Here is a 16,716-nt window from a genome sequence, read left to right on the forward strand (position 1 = left end):
CTGGCACTCCCCACTCCTACCTAGCATCGGGCTACGATCGCGCTGGCCGATCCGTCGCTGTCGCATATTATTATATATCGGTCACAGTCTCGATTCCGGAATAGGTCTTGGGGAACTAGTTCTTTGGGAAACTGGGAACTAGTTCCTTTCATTCCGGCGTCGGAATAGTTCATTGGAACTAGTTCGTTCACAAACTACACACCTCTAATCTTAAATAACTTTAATAGTTAAAAAATAGTTTTATTGTTCAAAATTTATTATAACATTTTCTTTCTTATAAATATAAGTTTATTGGTACAATATAACAAATTTAAACCATTACAGGGAAAATAATACTTAAAACTATCAGTACAGTAACAGGAACATATCCAAATGTAGCGGTTGATGGAGTCGTTGATGGTGTTTCAGTGGTTGAAGTTGTTGTAGTAGAAGTACTTGTAGTAGTGCTAGCTGTAGAAGAAGTACTAGATGTAGAGTCAGTTTCAGTGATACCGTAATAGTCAAGCAAATATTGACGGTAAGTATTGACCCATGCCAGGTTGTTCTCAGCTGAGCTCTTGGCTACTGCGGCAGCTTCTCGAATAGTACTATTGACAGCGTCAGTAGCGATAAAGTTTTCCAGCTATATAAAAAAATACATATTAACATAAAAAATACAATAATCAAATATATACTTACTTTTTTAAATTGACTCTCAGTAGTGATCAATTCAGCAATTTTTTTCAGTATATTTCCGGCTGCATTGACACTGGTGTAACTAAAAGGTAATTCCTATATTTATTGACTTTAATTTTATATTTACTCTTATTTATTAAAATTATTATTTTTATACATTTTTATCAAATTTGTTTATTTATACTTGATTTCCTTACCGTTGCAAGATCAAATTGAAATTATTTATGTAGAAGTCCAAAGTGAAATCCACTCCAATATCACTCTTTTGATAGACTGCCGAAAAAACTGATGCGTAGTCTTGAGATCTGACCCCACTGTTGTCATTCAAAGTTTTATTCAAATATCTAGATAAACAAAATTAAGTACAAAATACAATAACATTAGTTTTGATCACTAAATGACACTAAAAAGCATAGTTGAATTATTCTTTATATGTTTTTATGTAATTACCCATTCAGAATAGTCTCGTTTGATGTGCAGCCCAATGCGGCTAATACAGTGGCTTGTTCAGTGGATAAAGAGGTATTTAAATAGGCGTTCCATAGGAAGTTCCAGTCAGAATTTATGTCAGCACTGTATTTCAATCCGTAACAGTAAGCTATCGAACGAAGGTTCTTGTTTGGCCTAGAAAAATACTATAAATTAATTTAAATACATTATTTGTAAAAGTTTTGATGTTATAGAAGGACTGGCCCTAATTGAATATTGCTTTTAAAAGTTGTTAATACAACTCATCACACAGTCTCAGGGCTTTGACAAAAGCCAGTATATGAGACGGTATCTTCGATATCAGTCCAAAGTTTATGGCACGAATGGTTGCCGTCTCTGCGTACTCAGTGATGAGGTGTTCTGGGGTTTACCCATTTTATCCAAAGAATCTGCATTCGCCCTTGTTTTGAGGTATTCATTAAGGAGACAGTGTCCTGCTAAAAACCCCTTTAACAATCAAGAAAAATCTTTAATTTATTTATATTTTTAAATTAACAAATTGCAATACTATGGATTCAGGGGTGTGCCGCTCGAATGGCTTAAATCATATCTTGGCAACAAAAGCCAGCTTGTGAGAATTGATACATCTATGTCTTCTTGTAAGCCTATAGAATGTGGTGTCCCTCAGGGTTCAGTACTTGGCCCTATTTTGTTTCTGGTGTTTATCAACCACATTGCAATTCTAGACATTAGCGGTAAAATCTGCCTCTTTGCGGACGATACTAGTTTCACTTGGAGCGGCCCAGATGTTACGGCACTATATGATACTATATCCTGACTATGACTTACGCACCATTAAATCTTGCTGCGATTCTAATCTCCTATGCCTCAACCTTTCAAAAACTAAAGTTTGATTATGATATATAAAGTTTGATTATGATATAAAAGTACTATACAACCTTTTGTACTTAATAATACCACTATTGACGTCGTGGACTCTGTGAAATTCTTAGGACTTGTTGTAGACAACTCGTTAAAATGGGACTTGCACATCGAAGCTTTATCAAAGAAACTAAGCGCTGCCTGTTTTGCGCTAAGATCAGTTTCTAAGGAACTTAACTTCTCAACCTCTAGAATAGCCTATTATGCCCTTTTTGAGTCACATCTTCGTTATGCCCTTCCATTCTGGGGTACTTGCTGCGCAACAAAATTTGATCGTGTTTTCATACTTCAAAAGAGAGCAGTTCGATATTTATTGGGACTGAACAGTAGAACTCACTGCCAGAATTTCTTTAAAAATTTGAAAATACTGACTCTTCCTTCTTTATTCATTTTTGAATCCGTTTGCTTAATCCGCAAGCACATATCTGCTATTCCCGAAAGGCCATCTCATAACTATCCACTTAGGAATGCAGAGCACGATCTTTATCTGCCAACCCCGAGCTCAGAACTAGTTAAGGGTTCAATACTGTACAATGCCAAAAAAATGTACAATCATCTGCCTTTGAATATCAAATCGCTTTCATTCTTTCCCGCATTTCGCAAGGCTCTAAAATCATACCTACTGGAGAGAGCCCTATATGCGGTAAACGACTTTTTTGTTGATGTTTAATCATGAACAATTTTTGAATTTTAAATTTTGATCATCTCACACACTGGTTAAAGGTCTAGTATTTAATATTTTATAATTCTTACATGATTTTATCCATTTACAATTTTCCTTTTGTAAAATTTTATTGATACGCCCGTGTTCTGCAATGTCCATGTATGTTTTATTTGTAATTTTAATGACGTAAATTTTTTTGAATTGATTTGTATTGTATTTTTTTTTATTTGTGTTTTTTTTTTCTGCTTTTGTGTGTTGTGTAAATGCTTTGTCGATGAAGCTATTTTGGCTTTTTGTACAATAAAGCGTGTTTTTTTTCTCAATCTTAGGTGGTAAGGAATTTCTTCGAGTGTCTTAGATCTTTGGAGGATTACCATTCCAGGTTACGGATGGATTCTTCCAGGTTTTTGAGTTCCGCTTTAAGTCGGTTTCCATTTGGGAATCAAAACGGTTCTGGTCCAGTTAGTGAAATGTTTGCTACTTTTCTAGCTAGATCATTTGCTTTTATATTACCTTCTTTCCCTGGGTAGGCTGGCACCCCGAGTAGGAGGACTTTATTTTCTTTATCTAATTTGTTCAGCATCTCTAGGCATTCTTTAACCAGCTTCGAATTGATGGTTACTGAGTTGATCGCTCTTAAGGCTGCTTGACTATCGAAAAGCATAGCTATTTCTCTTCTCTTTTAGGTGGTTTTCCATAGCCTTTCTTCAAGTTGCGTCTCGCTGGTCGCTCTATTTAGATAAATAAATATTTTTTATTCCCAAATAATCAAAGCTACCGTACTGGCTGGGGATCGAACCCAGTATTACCAGGTAAATAGCAAACACACTTGCCTGTGAGCTACTGAAAACAATTACATTTAAAATATAATTCAAATAATTACCTTATGGAAGTTTCCGTGTAGTTTTTAAACAGTTCCACAGCAGTGTTGACACAGTCTGAATTTCCAAGGGAACACGCCCAGGTTTGAGCCTGAACTTGAGACATAGTGTACACGTGATTTGAAGCGTTTACGACAGATAATGGTACTGAGGCAATTAGAGATGCGTAAAGAGTACTTAAGTGGTTCTAAAAAAATGTAAATGAGTTTTAGTGTTTATTTTGATTCATTAATATTTATCAATACAAACTAAGTTACTACATAAACGTATGCTGCTGAAAGAATAACTGTAGGTAGTAGATTAAGTTAGTAGATTTAGGTTACTTACTGATCATTCATATCTAGGTTATAGTTTTACCTGGCTACTGTATAATATTGAAAAAATATCTTACTAAAATACTTGATCCCAACGTGGAGTTTCTTCCAACTCTCTTCAAAAGGTAGTCGAAACCATTAAAACTGGGATACCAAACAGCATATGTTGTTTCATTTGCTAAGAACTGAGTTACGTTAAACAACTGGCTATAAGACAGCGACCCAGCTCTAGCCAGACTAAATCCATCATTGATGATTTGAGCTCTGTTAATTTCTGGAATATCGGAAAAATTGGAGGCTTGGAGTGCGACAGCTAGTCTGGACCATAGAGTAGAATCATAGTTCACACGATAGTAGCCTTTAAAATAAAATAAATAACTATTACTAAAGTAAAAATACCTTCTCTCAAAATGTATAATCTATCACCTTAAAATACAATACTTTCAATAAATTTTGACATATGAGTCGAATTGAATTGTATGTCATTTCAAGTCAAAATAATTAATTTCTTTAATAAAATTTTTAGATATTAATAAATAAATAAACCATCAAAGTAAATTTAATAATATCTTAGGATAATGTAAAGTGATCGGAAAGCAAACCAAAAATGCAATAACATATATTGCATTCTATTTAAAAATAATAATCCCGATCCACTCACACTTTTTTGAGCTACCCTGTAGAAGTTAAAATATTTTCATGAAATACATCCTAGTGCATACTATAGGTATGCACTTATGCAAAATTCCTAAGTTTTTTATTATAGGAGCTACAGATGATTAAACACCTAAAATTCCGATTCTATCGTAATAAATCAAAGGCTTTTGTTGAAAAAGTCCCGTGAAAAGCATCGTTGGCTTCGACTATTAGGCCAGTGCAAATAATTTTAAATTTGCAAAAATTTTTAGAAAGCTGCGACCATTGAAAATAGTTAGCCTTAGTAACCCTTATTAACATACTAAAGGTCCCCATTTGTCCGATGTGTGCGCCATCAAAAAAAATCGGCCGTAATCTTGAATTTTGGTACTTTTTGGGAAAAAATATAAATAACTCGAAAACGGAGCGTTATAGCGAAAAACTTCAAAAGGTAAAAATTAAAGAGAATAAAAAACTCTATCAGAATCAATAAAGAATAGTTTATTATCTTAACGCAGTGACGTACAAATTTTTTTTGAAAATCGAGCAATTTTTAAAAGGAATCACCGAAATGCAAATTACTATTTTTTTAAGCTAATTAACAAATAACATGGATATTTAGCATCAATTCAACTGAAATACAGTCCTTGTGACATTTTCAAGAAATATTTATTGGTGGTTTAATAATATTTCAAAATTAACAAAAATTGTCAAAGCTATCCTTTACTAAATACATATGTACTAGTAATGTGCGAAAGCAGTCTCCACCTTGTCCCGGTCGGGGCTATTTGCACTTAAACCAAGGTCTTTTTGTTACCATTTTGTAGACAACTTGTTTATAAAAATACAGTGACAGTTTGAAAAATTAGGCTACAGGTTGGAAGAAAAAAATAAAATGTTATAAACTACTTGCGAACCTTTTTGTCATAAATATCATCTACGATGTTAACCTAAGATCTTAACACTTTTTCATTATGATAAATACATTATAAACATACTCCTACAAATCGAATAACAATAATTCAAATTATGACCATTTTAATAAAAATGTGTTACCAACTTGTAACCTAACTTTTCAAACCGTCATCTCTAGAAAAAAAAATGAAATTTACAATTTTATTCGATTCGTTCTTCATCGACCGATATTTGTTTGTTCTCGCAAGAAATATCATTACAGTTACCACACAAGCATGAACATGGCATATTGGATTTTAAACATGTATCATTGCGATTAAAAAAAATAGTACAACAAAATATGATTTAATCTGCTGGTCTATATTCTTGTGTCAGTGTCACGTAATTTTTAAAAAATACCTTTAACTTCAGAGCAAAAATCGATTATATTTACGCGATTAAGGGATGGGGTTCCCATAAGGGACATTGCAGATGCATTAGGGATAAACAAAAAAAAACAGTGTTGTTGGCTAAATCCAAAAAAAAAATTCAATATAATTCAAATATCCTTATAGACCAGGAGTTCCATCTGGGACTACTAATTCTTGTACTACTTTTTTTTTATCGCAATGGTACATAGTTTATTACATCCAGATTTGCAATTACAGTAAATCATTTTCAATACAAATTCTGGTGCCACTGCGTTTGACATTGTTTTTGGAACTAAGGTATCCGTTTTTTTACTCCGTCCACATTATGTTGCCTCTTCTCCGTTATTTAGCCAATACTGCATTTATAAGTAGGTTCTATAATAATGATTTTCAGCTGCGTTAGTTGTTGGAGGTAAGGTAGCTAAATCAAAATTTTTACTGTAAGTACCTGACGAAATGTAAGGGCTTTATATTTAAAATACCTCAACTGATCTAAATCTTCTTCTAGCCTATGTCGACCATATAATGAAAATAAGAATGTATTTTCAGCTTTGACTAGCTTAGATTTTTGTGCTGCAGGATCTAAAAAAAAACGGATGTAATTTGTCGCAGATGAGGATCTGTTTGCAACGATTTGAAAGTCGCCAGTTTACACATTACATTTTATTTTTTTCTTCCAACCTGTTGCCTAATTTTTTAAACTGTCACTGTATTATAATGTTTATTAAAAACAAGTTATAAAATGGTAACAATAAGACCTTGGTTTAAATACAAATAGCCCCGACCGGGACAAGGTGGGGACTGCTTTCGTACATTATTAGTACACATGTATTTAGTAAAGGATAGCTTTTACAATTTTTGTTAATTTTGAAATATTATTAACCCACCAATAAAAAATATTTCTTGAAAATGTCACAAGGGTTGTATTTCAGTTGAATCGATGCTAAATATCCATGTTATTTGTTAATAAGCTTAAAAAATTAGTAATTTGCATTTCGGTGATTCCTTTTAAAAATTGCTCGATTTTAATTTTTTTTTTGTACGTCATTGCGTTAGGATAATAAACTATTTTTTATTGATTCTAATAGAGTCTTTTATTCTCTTTAATTTTTACCTCTTAAAGTTTTTCGCTATAACAAACCGTTTTCGAGTTATTTACATTTTTTCCCAAAAAGTACCAAAATTCAAGATGGCGGCCGATTTTTCTTGATGACGCATATATCGGACAAATGGGGACTTTTAGTATGTTAATAAGGGTTACTAAGGCTAACTATTTTCAATGGTCGCAGCTTTCTAAAATGTTTTGCAATTTCAACATGGTAAATGTCATAACTGCACTGTGGTATATGCGGTTTCACCGAATCGCTGAGCGCTCACTGTCGCGTCGCGCGTCGTGACAATTTCCCAAGTAGGCTGAGACTAGACTGCGCGCGGTCGCCATGACAACTGTCACAAGAAATAACTTTATTTTGTTTTAACAGACATGTGAAAATATCTTATTAGAAAAGTTAGATTTTGTACTCGGGTTGCGTATTATAATATTCTTTAACAATTACTAATGACTGTTGTGGTTTTAAACATGGTGTAATGTGTTTTATTGTTGTTGGGTGATTTTTCCTGAATATTTAATGTAAGTACAATATATTTTGATGTTTATAAGAGGGATAATATTCATATTTTGCATGTTATTTTGTAAAATATTTTGAGTAAATCAATCAATGCATGTATTGCGAATCTGTATAATACACGGAATAACTCAATTTAGCCTAAAATTGGAGATACCACTTTTAAGCCAAGCACGGCAGTATACTGGTCCTATATATGTAGAGAGGTAAAAAATCATTTGGTTAGTTTTTATTAGGGTTTTGATTAAAGGCATTATTATAAATCAGTTCTTACAAATTAAGTGGGTTAAGTTTTTTCTCATTGTGCTTTAAATATTAACTATCTACAGTTAGAGAAAATCTATTGCAATTTTGTATACAGGGTGGCGATAGTGCGTCGGGCATTTGTAGCTCCTAGAATAAAAAACTTGGGAATTTTGTTTAAGTGCAAACCTAAAGTAAAAATATTTTAACTTCTATGGGGTGGCTCAAAAAAGTGTGAGCGGATCGGATGATTTTTTTTAATAGAACAACCCTGTATATTATTGCATTTTGGACTCCTTTCAGATCACTTTACGGTAATACTAAGATATGAGTAAATTTTGTTTCAGAGATATTAATAAATAAATAAAAAATATATATTTTTCAGCCTTTCTTGAAAAAATTATTAAAAATACACGACCTGTCCTAAAACTAAAACTATATTAGGTATTTACTTTGGATGTTCTGTACCTACTTTGCTATAAATATGGTAATCGTAAATTATACAGGATGTTCAAAATTCTACGCCAAACTTTCTAAAATATAAAATAATTTTCTTCGTTTTTATAAATGGAATCCTGTATATTATTTCTTCAATAGATGAAGAGTTAAAAAATGAACATTTTTTGTATTTAGATTATTTCCAAATTTTTAATGGTTTCGCAGATATTTGCTATTTTATATTTCATATAGCATTTTCCACAGTAAATTTTTATCAAAGCCACCCAATGATTTTTCTCTCGTAGTTTATCGTTGAAAGAGCCATATGAAATAATACTGCGTGTATCTGCGAAACAATTAAAAATTTTGAAATACTTTAAGTACAAAAAATGTTAATTTTTTAACTCTCCATCTAATAAAAAAATAATATACACGGCGCACAGTGGGGCCGATTGCCATTTTTGCGGCCAGAACCTTATAAAACAGAAGTTGCTTTTTCAAAAAGTTTTGATGACCATAGAATACAGAAAAGACCGAAATATTATATTATGCATAGAAAAAAATTTTGGACGCAGATCTGTAACCAGTGAAGGGCAGTAATGTCGAAGGTTTAATTCTACCGTGTATAATAATTGCAATTTGTAGGGCCCGAATAATAAGTAAAATTTCTTGGTTAATTTTTAAATACAATTAATTTTTTGCATTTTTTATAAAAGTACAATACTACTTGACTATTTCTAGCTATATTTTGAAAAAAAAACTTTTTCACTGATGCATACTAAATTTAATTAATAAATTAGTATAATATAAAAAATAAAATATGCTATTTAACCTTGAGTTTTGTTGAGTGCCCAAAGTTGCCCAATTTATTGGCTGATGTTTTTTGAAAGATTGGACATTACCCTTCATGTATTTGTTACCATCTTGCGCAACTTTGCGCAACTTTAAAAAAAATATTTTTAAATGTAAGTATATCCCTGGTACTTTGAGTAATAGATACTATAGGTCTTTATGATTTATTTAGATTAACTTCGTGTGATTTTAATAAAATCTGATACTCATGAATCGCCTGTAATCAAGCACATAGTTAGGAGGTCCAAGAGTCCTAGACCCTTCAGTCCCACCCCACCTCAAATCTACAAATTTTGTAGGTTTTAACTGAATTAATGCTTAGATCGAGGCCTAGATAATATACAATGTCCTCACTCCTTTTTTATCTTTTTAATGGAACAACATGGAGATTTGAAGTAAGGCAAGATGTTTAAAAATATTACGTTTTAGTCTAAATAGAGTCTAAAATTCATATAGTTAAAATCCGCACGTAAATTCAAACTATGATATGTACTAAAATAATGAACCGATTTTAAAAATTTAAGCATTTAAACAAATTATTTTTAAACACATTACATTACGCTAAATTTAAAACCTTTTAGTTGCTCCAATCCAAAAATAGAAGGAGAAAAAAAAAATTCCGGCACCCAAAACCACCCTTCCCCCGAAATGGTTATTAAAACTTTTAGAACCCCCTCATCATCCGAAATTAATTTTTAGATGCTTGCCTGTAATAGGTACTCGAAAAATCTAGTCCATACTTTCTTGATTACGTGCCGACTACTCATTTTGAGACATGTGAGACCACGATTGAAAATAATTATTTTTTTACTTCTTCAAAACCGAGTTCAAAACTAGAATCCAAAAACAATATTTATTTTTTTATCAAAGTTGTTGGTTACATACGGATAAAAAAATATATCAAACAGACCGATAAACAGATAGACAGACACACAGATATGCCACAAGACAACAATATTCGAAATGGCTTGCAAGGCAAAAGTGTAAAAGTTTTGTCATCCGGGTATTTTTTCTCACATTATATTGATGATCTAATATGCTGGGTATATACGTACGTGAACTATAATATAATTAACTAAAATTTTAAAGATTGACTACCTAGAAATTCAATTAAGCAAAAACTGTTAAATTCTATATATTTTTGGTTGATTCATATATCGTTGAAGGTTTTGGCCAACGATTCTTCAATCGGCCCCACCGTGCGGCGTTGACAGACATATTATTGCCGGACCCTGTATTTTTTCAGTTTAGGTAAAACGATAGTTAGTAGTTAAAGGGTGCATTGGCTCTCAATTATTACAATAAGTTTCTTGTTTACCATAAATAAGTATCTGTAAACCTTTTAAAACTATTTTTACCTGTTTGAAGATTATTTATAACTATCCAAGAGTCATTAGGGGATATTTGAAAAGACAGTACACTGTTGGGTGGAAGCCACAATGCTGGTGTTGTGTCAGTGAATGTAGAAGTATCTGCTGATGTAGTGTAAGTAATAGGTACGTACCAGGTCACTTCTGAAGTAACATTACTATCGTACACAAACCGTTTCTAAAAAACGTAAAAATGATCTAATAATATTAAAAGAAAAATTCAAATATTTATTATTTTTGTTAAACAAGTTACAATTAAAATTATGTCTATACCTAAAGAAAGCTAAATTGTTCTAGAATAGTTGTATTTATTTTTTTTTCTGTTCTTCGTATTTTTTTGCATCTGGCAACGAGAGGAAGTATACCTCCTGAAACTAAGCATTTTTTGTCGATGAGGCAAATTTGAGTTATTAGAAAAATACCACTATGAGAAATTGGTCTCCGTGGGATAAACGCAGTGGTGTTTACAAAAAATAATTTTATTATTTAGTAGATTTTTTCTTATGGTGAAAAATCTAGAATCTTTTCAAGAAATTACAATTTTTTAAACCAAATAATCTTAGAAAGAGTCAATTAAATTCAAATAAAAAAATAAATGTTTATGTTGCAATTATTTTTCTACAGGTGGAAATCTTCTGAATTTAGTTAGTAGAATTAATAGGTATTAATAGTTCTCTTGAGAGTCAATTTCACTAGTCCGAAAAAGTAGCAAAATAAGCGTTCGGCATTTAACGTTTTATGTAAAGCTGGCTAGATATTTTTACACTAATGAAGAAGGAAATTAAAGATAAAGGATTATACTATATTCGTATATTAGCACTTTTTTAAAAACTTCTTTATTTTTAAGATTTTAATGGTCAAACATCAACAAAATATTCCTTATGTTTGGACTAAATTTTCTCGAAAATAAAGACATAATTTAAAATTCCGTTACAATACGGATATAGATTGAAGTCTTGTGATTACAGTGATATATAATTTATGTATATGGTTTTGTAACAAATTGCTCGGTATTTTATGGAAAATGCCTAATATTAAGATTTAATAAGTAAAAAATGCCTTAAGTACCGAACAGTACAGCGTTATAGACTCTTAATCTTGTATTCTTCTTGTTAGAACCATTTCTTCTTTTCCAATCTTCTTGTTTTTCATTGATAAAGTGTATGTAATATAAAATATCATATTTTATGTTGTTGAGCCACTATTTCTTGATATTTTATGTTTTGAGCCATTATTTCATGATAAAATATGAAAAATTGTTACAGTATAACATAAAACATAAAGATGATCAATTATTATTACCTGTGTTATTCTAATCTCTGTTCCATTCAAACTGACATCCAGTACAGGATACCCTGGATAATATACCCAGTTATGTAGAAGAGTAGTCAAATTTGCTGGTGCAGCATTTATGGTACTATTAAGAGCAAGTGTATCCCACAGGTCTTCTGGTTCTACAGATCCATAAGCACTAACACGGAAAAAATTCTTAGTAATAATAGTATTGGTATTACAAAAATGTCGCTTTCTTTTTAAATATGAACATGCCACAAGCTACAAAATATCGACCTGTATAGAAAAGGCTGATTTTTTAGATATAGCAATATCTATAACTATTTAATCGCAACTATTTATATATTTTTTTATTAAAAAAATACCTGAAATAGAAATAGAAAATAGTGGAATAATATATATGTTTGGAACAACTAATACAAAGCGAGAAACAACGGCGAATGCAGATTCTGTGGGGAATATGGGGAAACACCAGAACACCTCATCACTGAGTGCGCCGAGACGACGGCCATTCGTGCCATGAACTTTGGTACGGCTGATGTCAAGGATGGAGAGCTGGCCTCTATGGAGCCGTCTCAGATACTGGCTTTTGTTAAAGCATTGAGACTGTATGATGAGTTATAACTGGTTATAGCTCAAGAAAGGGGAATACACAATAGATCTTTAAGGTCGCGGTGACTAACTCCCCTCCAAAACATTCTACATTCTACAACAGCTAATACACAGCTCAGGATCTCAACTACCAGAAATCTGCAGAAAAATTAAGTTTGCCATGGAGTACAACTCAAATCTAGAATGCCACTTTATCTAAAGAAGAAAACATTCGACCAATGTGTACTACCAGTCATGACCTATGCTTGTAAATACAATAGACAACAATGGGACCAATTACAGAGAGATTATCTAAATATGATAATAATTGTAAATGGTTGAATACACTGAAAATGAAAAATATTTAAATATATATTTACTAAATCAACTTAGTAGTTAGTAGAAGCCATATTCAGCCTTCAAACATTAGTGCAGAATTGCCAAGATCAGAGAAAAGATGTCTTCATGTGCTTTATAGACTAAGAAAAGGCGTTCGATAATGTTAAACCTAACCTCCTTATATCATACCTCAGAGCACAGAATATCTAGCTACGCAACAGAAGCCTCGTTACATGTATAAAACTGTAGGTAGCAAAAGGAGACAGGCTTTTAAAGTCTGTCTCCAAACCAGATATTTTGAGGCGGTAGTTTCGCTACTACGTAATAGAGGGCAATACATTTAAAAGAAAACAGTTTTCTACAAACAAAATTTAAAAGAATTTTGTGCACTGTTGCCATTGTGTAATTCATATTGTAATACTTCCTGATAAAGCATACCTTCAAATTTGTTACATCAGTTAAACATATTAAAATAGATCAGGGCTCTTTTTTCAAACGTTTAAGTATTTAATTTGCCATGTCAGTTGGAATTAGATCTTACGAGCTGAATTACAATCACTTCCTGACGTTTGATTGTGTAATTGAATCCTAAATTCTGATTGTAATTCGGCGACAATATAATAAGTATTGTTCTACTATTATGATACCACTTTCTGACGTTCGATTGTGTTCATACCGTATAATCGGGAAAAACGGCGTTAGCGATGGCTATGAAATGAAGATCGCTGTCATTTTATGTGTAAATTTATTTGGGAAATGTCATCAATCGTCCTTTTCCAGCTAATTGCACGCCGTTTTTTTCGGTATCATACGGTATTTGATATATTTATACTTGCGTATTATTCATGACATTACAATATTATGGTACCATGCAGCATATCAAGTGGCAACATAATATAGTACCACACTACATACATGGCGTTTGATTGGGCTTAAAGTTGGTTACGTATCTTCGGTGACATTGTAATATGATGGTACTATGATGCATATAAAGTGGTACCTTAATATAGTACCATATTTCAATACCATTTCCTGGCGTTAGATTGATCTCATATTTGATATATACTTGCGTATTTTTAATGACATTGCATTATTATGGTACCATGAAGCATATCAACTGGTACCATAATATAGTAATATAGTACCATATTACGTACATGGCGTTCGATTGGGCTTAAACTTGGGATACTACGTATCTTCGGTGACATTATAATATTATGATACCATGGAGCATATGAAGAGGTACCATAATGTAGTACCATATTACGAGTAGTACCATATTACGAGATTGTAGTACCATTTTCTGGCGTTAGATTGGGCTTAAACGTATCTTCGGTTACATTGTAATATGATGGTACTATGATGCATATAAAGTAGTACCTTAATATAGTACCATATTACGCTACCATTTCCTGGCGTTCGATTGTGCTTAAATTTGGTATACTTCGGATCTTCGGTGACATTGCAATATTATGGTACCTTAAAGCATATCGATTGATATCATTTCCTGGAGTTCGATTGGGCCCAAATTTGGTATATGGTATACTTGCGTTTCTTTATAAATATTTGTTTAATTAATAATTTTAATTTATTTTACGAATTTTAATTTATTTTCCGATGTCGTGACAGCAACTTTTATGCCGAACTAATATATTATTAATTGTACCTGTGTCACTTTTTAAAATCTATCTAGGTCTATATAAATAACGTGGCAAACAGAAGATTTTGTTATTATAGTATTTTAGTCAATTAACATTTTTTGTACTGCATTTTAATAAATTATTTCCCTTATTATTAAACTTATGTTTCATTACTAACGTTCCAGCATTAATAAATATCACTATCAATCGCCCTGTATATTATTAATTTTAAAGGTAATTAAAGGTATTTTCTTAGTTAACATTATAAGGTAGTATATATTAAAAATGTATATGTTTTGTAATAATATACTTAAAACTATTTTAAAAGTCATACGAATAATTAATATAAGTGTATCTGACAAGAAAAGAAGAATAGAAAGAAATTATTATACACAAGAAAAAGAACGGGATGCCAAGTAAAGTATTTTAGAATCTGGCAACTGTGCATATTTAGACGACCTACAAGGCCGTCGACGAGCCGTCGATCCATAACCGAAAGTTCAAAATTTCCAATTATATTCTGATTATGATATTGTCGCGCCATCTAGTACTCTATTTGTGCAATTTTAGCTCTTTCATTTCGAGTATTTTTCTGTTGCGTAGCTAGATATTCTGTGCTCAGAGTCTTGGGACTTGATGGAAAGGATATAAGGCTCATTAGTAATTTGTATTGAAACCAAAAAGCTGAAATTCGTATACATAGCGTGGAAGTAACTGAAGATTTTGAAATAAAAAGGGGGTAAGGCAAGGGTGTATTCTGTCTCCAATCTTGTTCAATTTATATGTGGAACGAGCATTCACTGATTCAATCTCCGATAGTCCCATTGGTTTGAAAATAAATGGCATTCCAATTAATAATATCCGATATGCGGATGACACAGTGATATTGGCAGACAATGCAAATGATCTCCAAATCCTTCTAAATAAGGCTAACAATGAAAGCCAAAGACTGGGTGTAACATAAATACTACAAAAACTAAATTTATGGCTATTAGCAGAAACAACATTGCGAACACCAGAATTTACTTAAATGGAGAGGTCATCAAGCAGGTCACACAATTTAAATATTTGGGATGCATGGCTAACGAAACGTGGAATCCAGATGAAAACACTCTCAGAAAAGCTGGTTTGGTTTGGAAATCATCAAGAAGAGGATTAATAGTCTATTTGGGACACCTACTACGTGGAGAATGCTATCACTTCCACCATCTGATTCTCCAGGGTAAAATAGAAGGGGCAAAAGGGGAATAGGCCTGGCTGAGAAATATTCGTCATTGGACAGGCATACAGGACTTCCAAGCACTCCAAGTCGCTGCAATTAATAGAACCATCTGTCCATCTGATGAGGAAGAAAAAGATGAACGCCTACGCAGGAATCTGCACGGCACCTTAAGAAGAAATCAACTTACAATTGATTGAGATATGTGTTTAATCCACTTTTCCAAGTTTCTGTTCCTAAAATCTTCTCCACCATCCTCAACACACTTCCTCCTTTATTGTATGTAATGCTTCCAAACTTAGATGATATCTGAGCTGGACTAGAAGCATTCGCTCTGAGTGACTCAGTAGTAGAAGCATCTTCTTCAAATATAGAATGAACTGTCTGAATAACAAATTGTTTGTCCATATCATACCCAGGTAGAATCTAAAAAGTACAGTAAATGTAACAATGGTAACAAAGAGTAATATTAAAAAAATAATAATAATTGTTTTATATTACACCCTGTATATTAATATACTAAATTAAGTATTTTAGCAACATAATAATAATAACAATAACAAAAATAACAAACGCTTTATTGTGCAAAAAGCCAAAACAGCTTCATCGACAAAGCACTCACAAACAACAAAATCACAAAAAAATACAAACAACAAAAAATACACAATACAAATAATACAATTCAAAAAAATTTAAGTCTTTAAAATTACAAAAAGAATATACATGGACAATTTTAGAACAGTACGCAGTAAATAGATATAATTTTAAAGTTATAGAATATTAAATACTTTTGACCTTTCACCAGTGTGTGAGATGATCAAAATTTTGAAATTCAAAATTGTTCATAATTAAACATCAACAAAAAAGTCGTTTACCGCATATAGGGCTCTCTCCAGTAGGTATGATTTTAGAGCCTTGCGAAATGCGGGAAAGAATGAAAGCGATTTGACATTCAAAGGCAGATGATTGTACATTTTTTTGGCATTGTACAGTATTGAACCCTTAACTAGTTCTGAGCTCGGGGTTGGCAGATAAAGATCGTGCTCTGCATTCCTAAGTGGATAGTTATGAAATGGCCTTTCGGGAATAGCAGATATGTGCTTGCGGATTAAGCAAACGGATTCAAAAATGAATAAAGAAGGAAGAGTCAGTATTTTCAAATTTTTAAAGAAATTCTGGCAGGGAGTTCTACTGTTCAGCCCCAATAAATATAGAATTGCTCTCTTCTGAAGTATGAAAA

At 32.2% G+C, this 16,716-nt stretch overlaps 1 protein-coding gene across 1 annotated transcript in view; it reads right to left on the bottom strand.

Moving 5' to 3' along the window:
- Nucleotides 1-215: 215 nt before the first annotated feature.
- The window catches only part of LOC115877307 (membrane alanyl aminopeptidase-like), a 28,005-nt gene continuing 11,504 nt past the window's right edge, over nucleotides 216-16,716 (bottom strand). The window contains exons 7-15 of the mRNA XM_030893446.1: nucleotides 15,667-15,902; nucleotides 11,697-11,865; nucleotides 10,383-10,572; nucleotides 3,983-4,263; nucleotides 3,594-3,778; nucleotides 1,126-1,299; nucleotides 873-1,019; nucleotides 679-757; nucleotides 216-622 (exon numbers count right to left, since the gene is read on the bottom strand). Coding sequence (XP_030749306.1) covers nucleotides 311-622; nucleotides 679-757; nucleotides 873-1,019; nucleotides 1,126-1,299; nucleotides 3,594-3,778; nucleotides 3,983-4,263; nucleotides 10,383-10,572; nucleotides 11,697-11,865; nucleotides 15,667-15,902 — 1,773 coding nt within the window. The 3' untranslated portion in view covers nucleotides 216-310. The remainder of the gene's footprint in view (nucleotides 623-678; nucleotides 758-872; nucleotides 1,020-1,125; nucleotides 1,300-3,593; nucleotides 3,779-3,982; nucleotides 4,264-10,382; nucleotides 10,573-11,696; nucleotides 11,866-15,666; nucleotides 15,903-16,716) is intronic.

The sequence above is a fragment of the Sitophilus oryzae genome, unplaced genomic scaffold, assembly GCF_002938485.1.
Source record: "Sitophilus oryzae breed Bouriz unplaced genomic scaffold, Soryzae_2.0 scaffold_1443_pilon_pilon, whole genome shotgun sequence".
Taxonomy (NCBI): Eukaryota; Metazoa; Arthropoda; class Insecta; order Coleoptera; family Curculionidae; genus Sitophilus; species Sitophilus oryzae.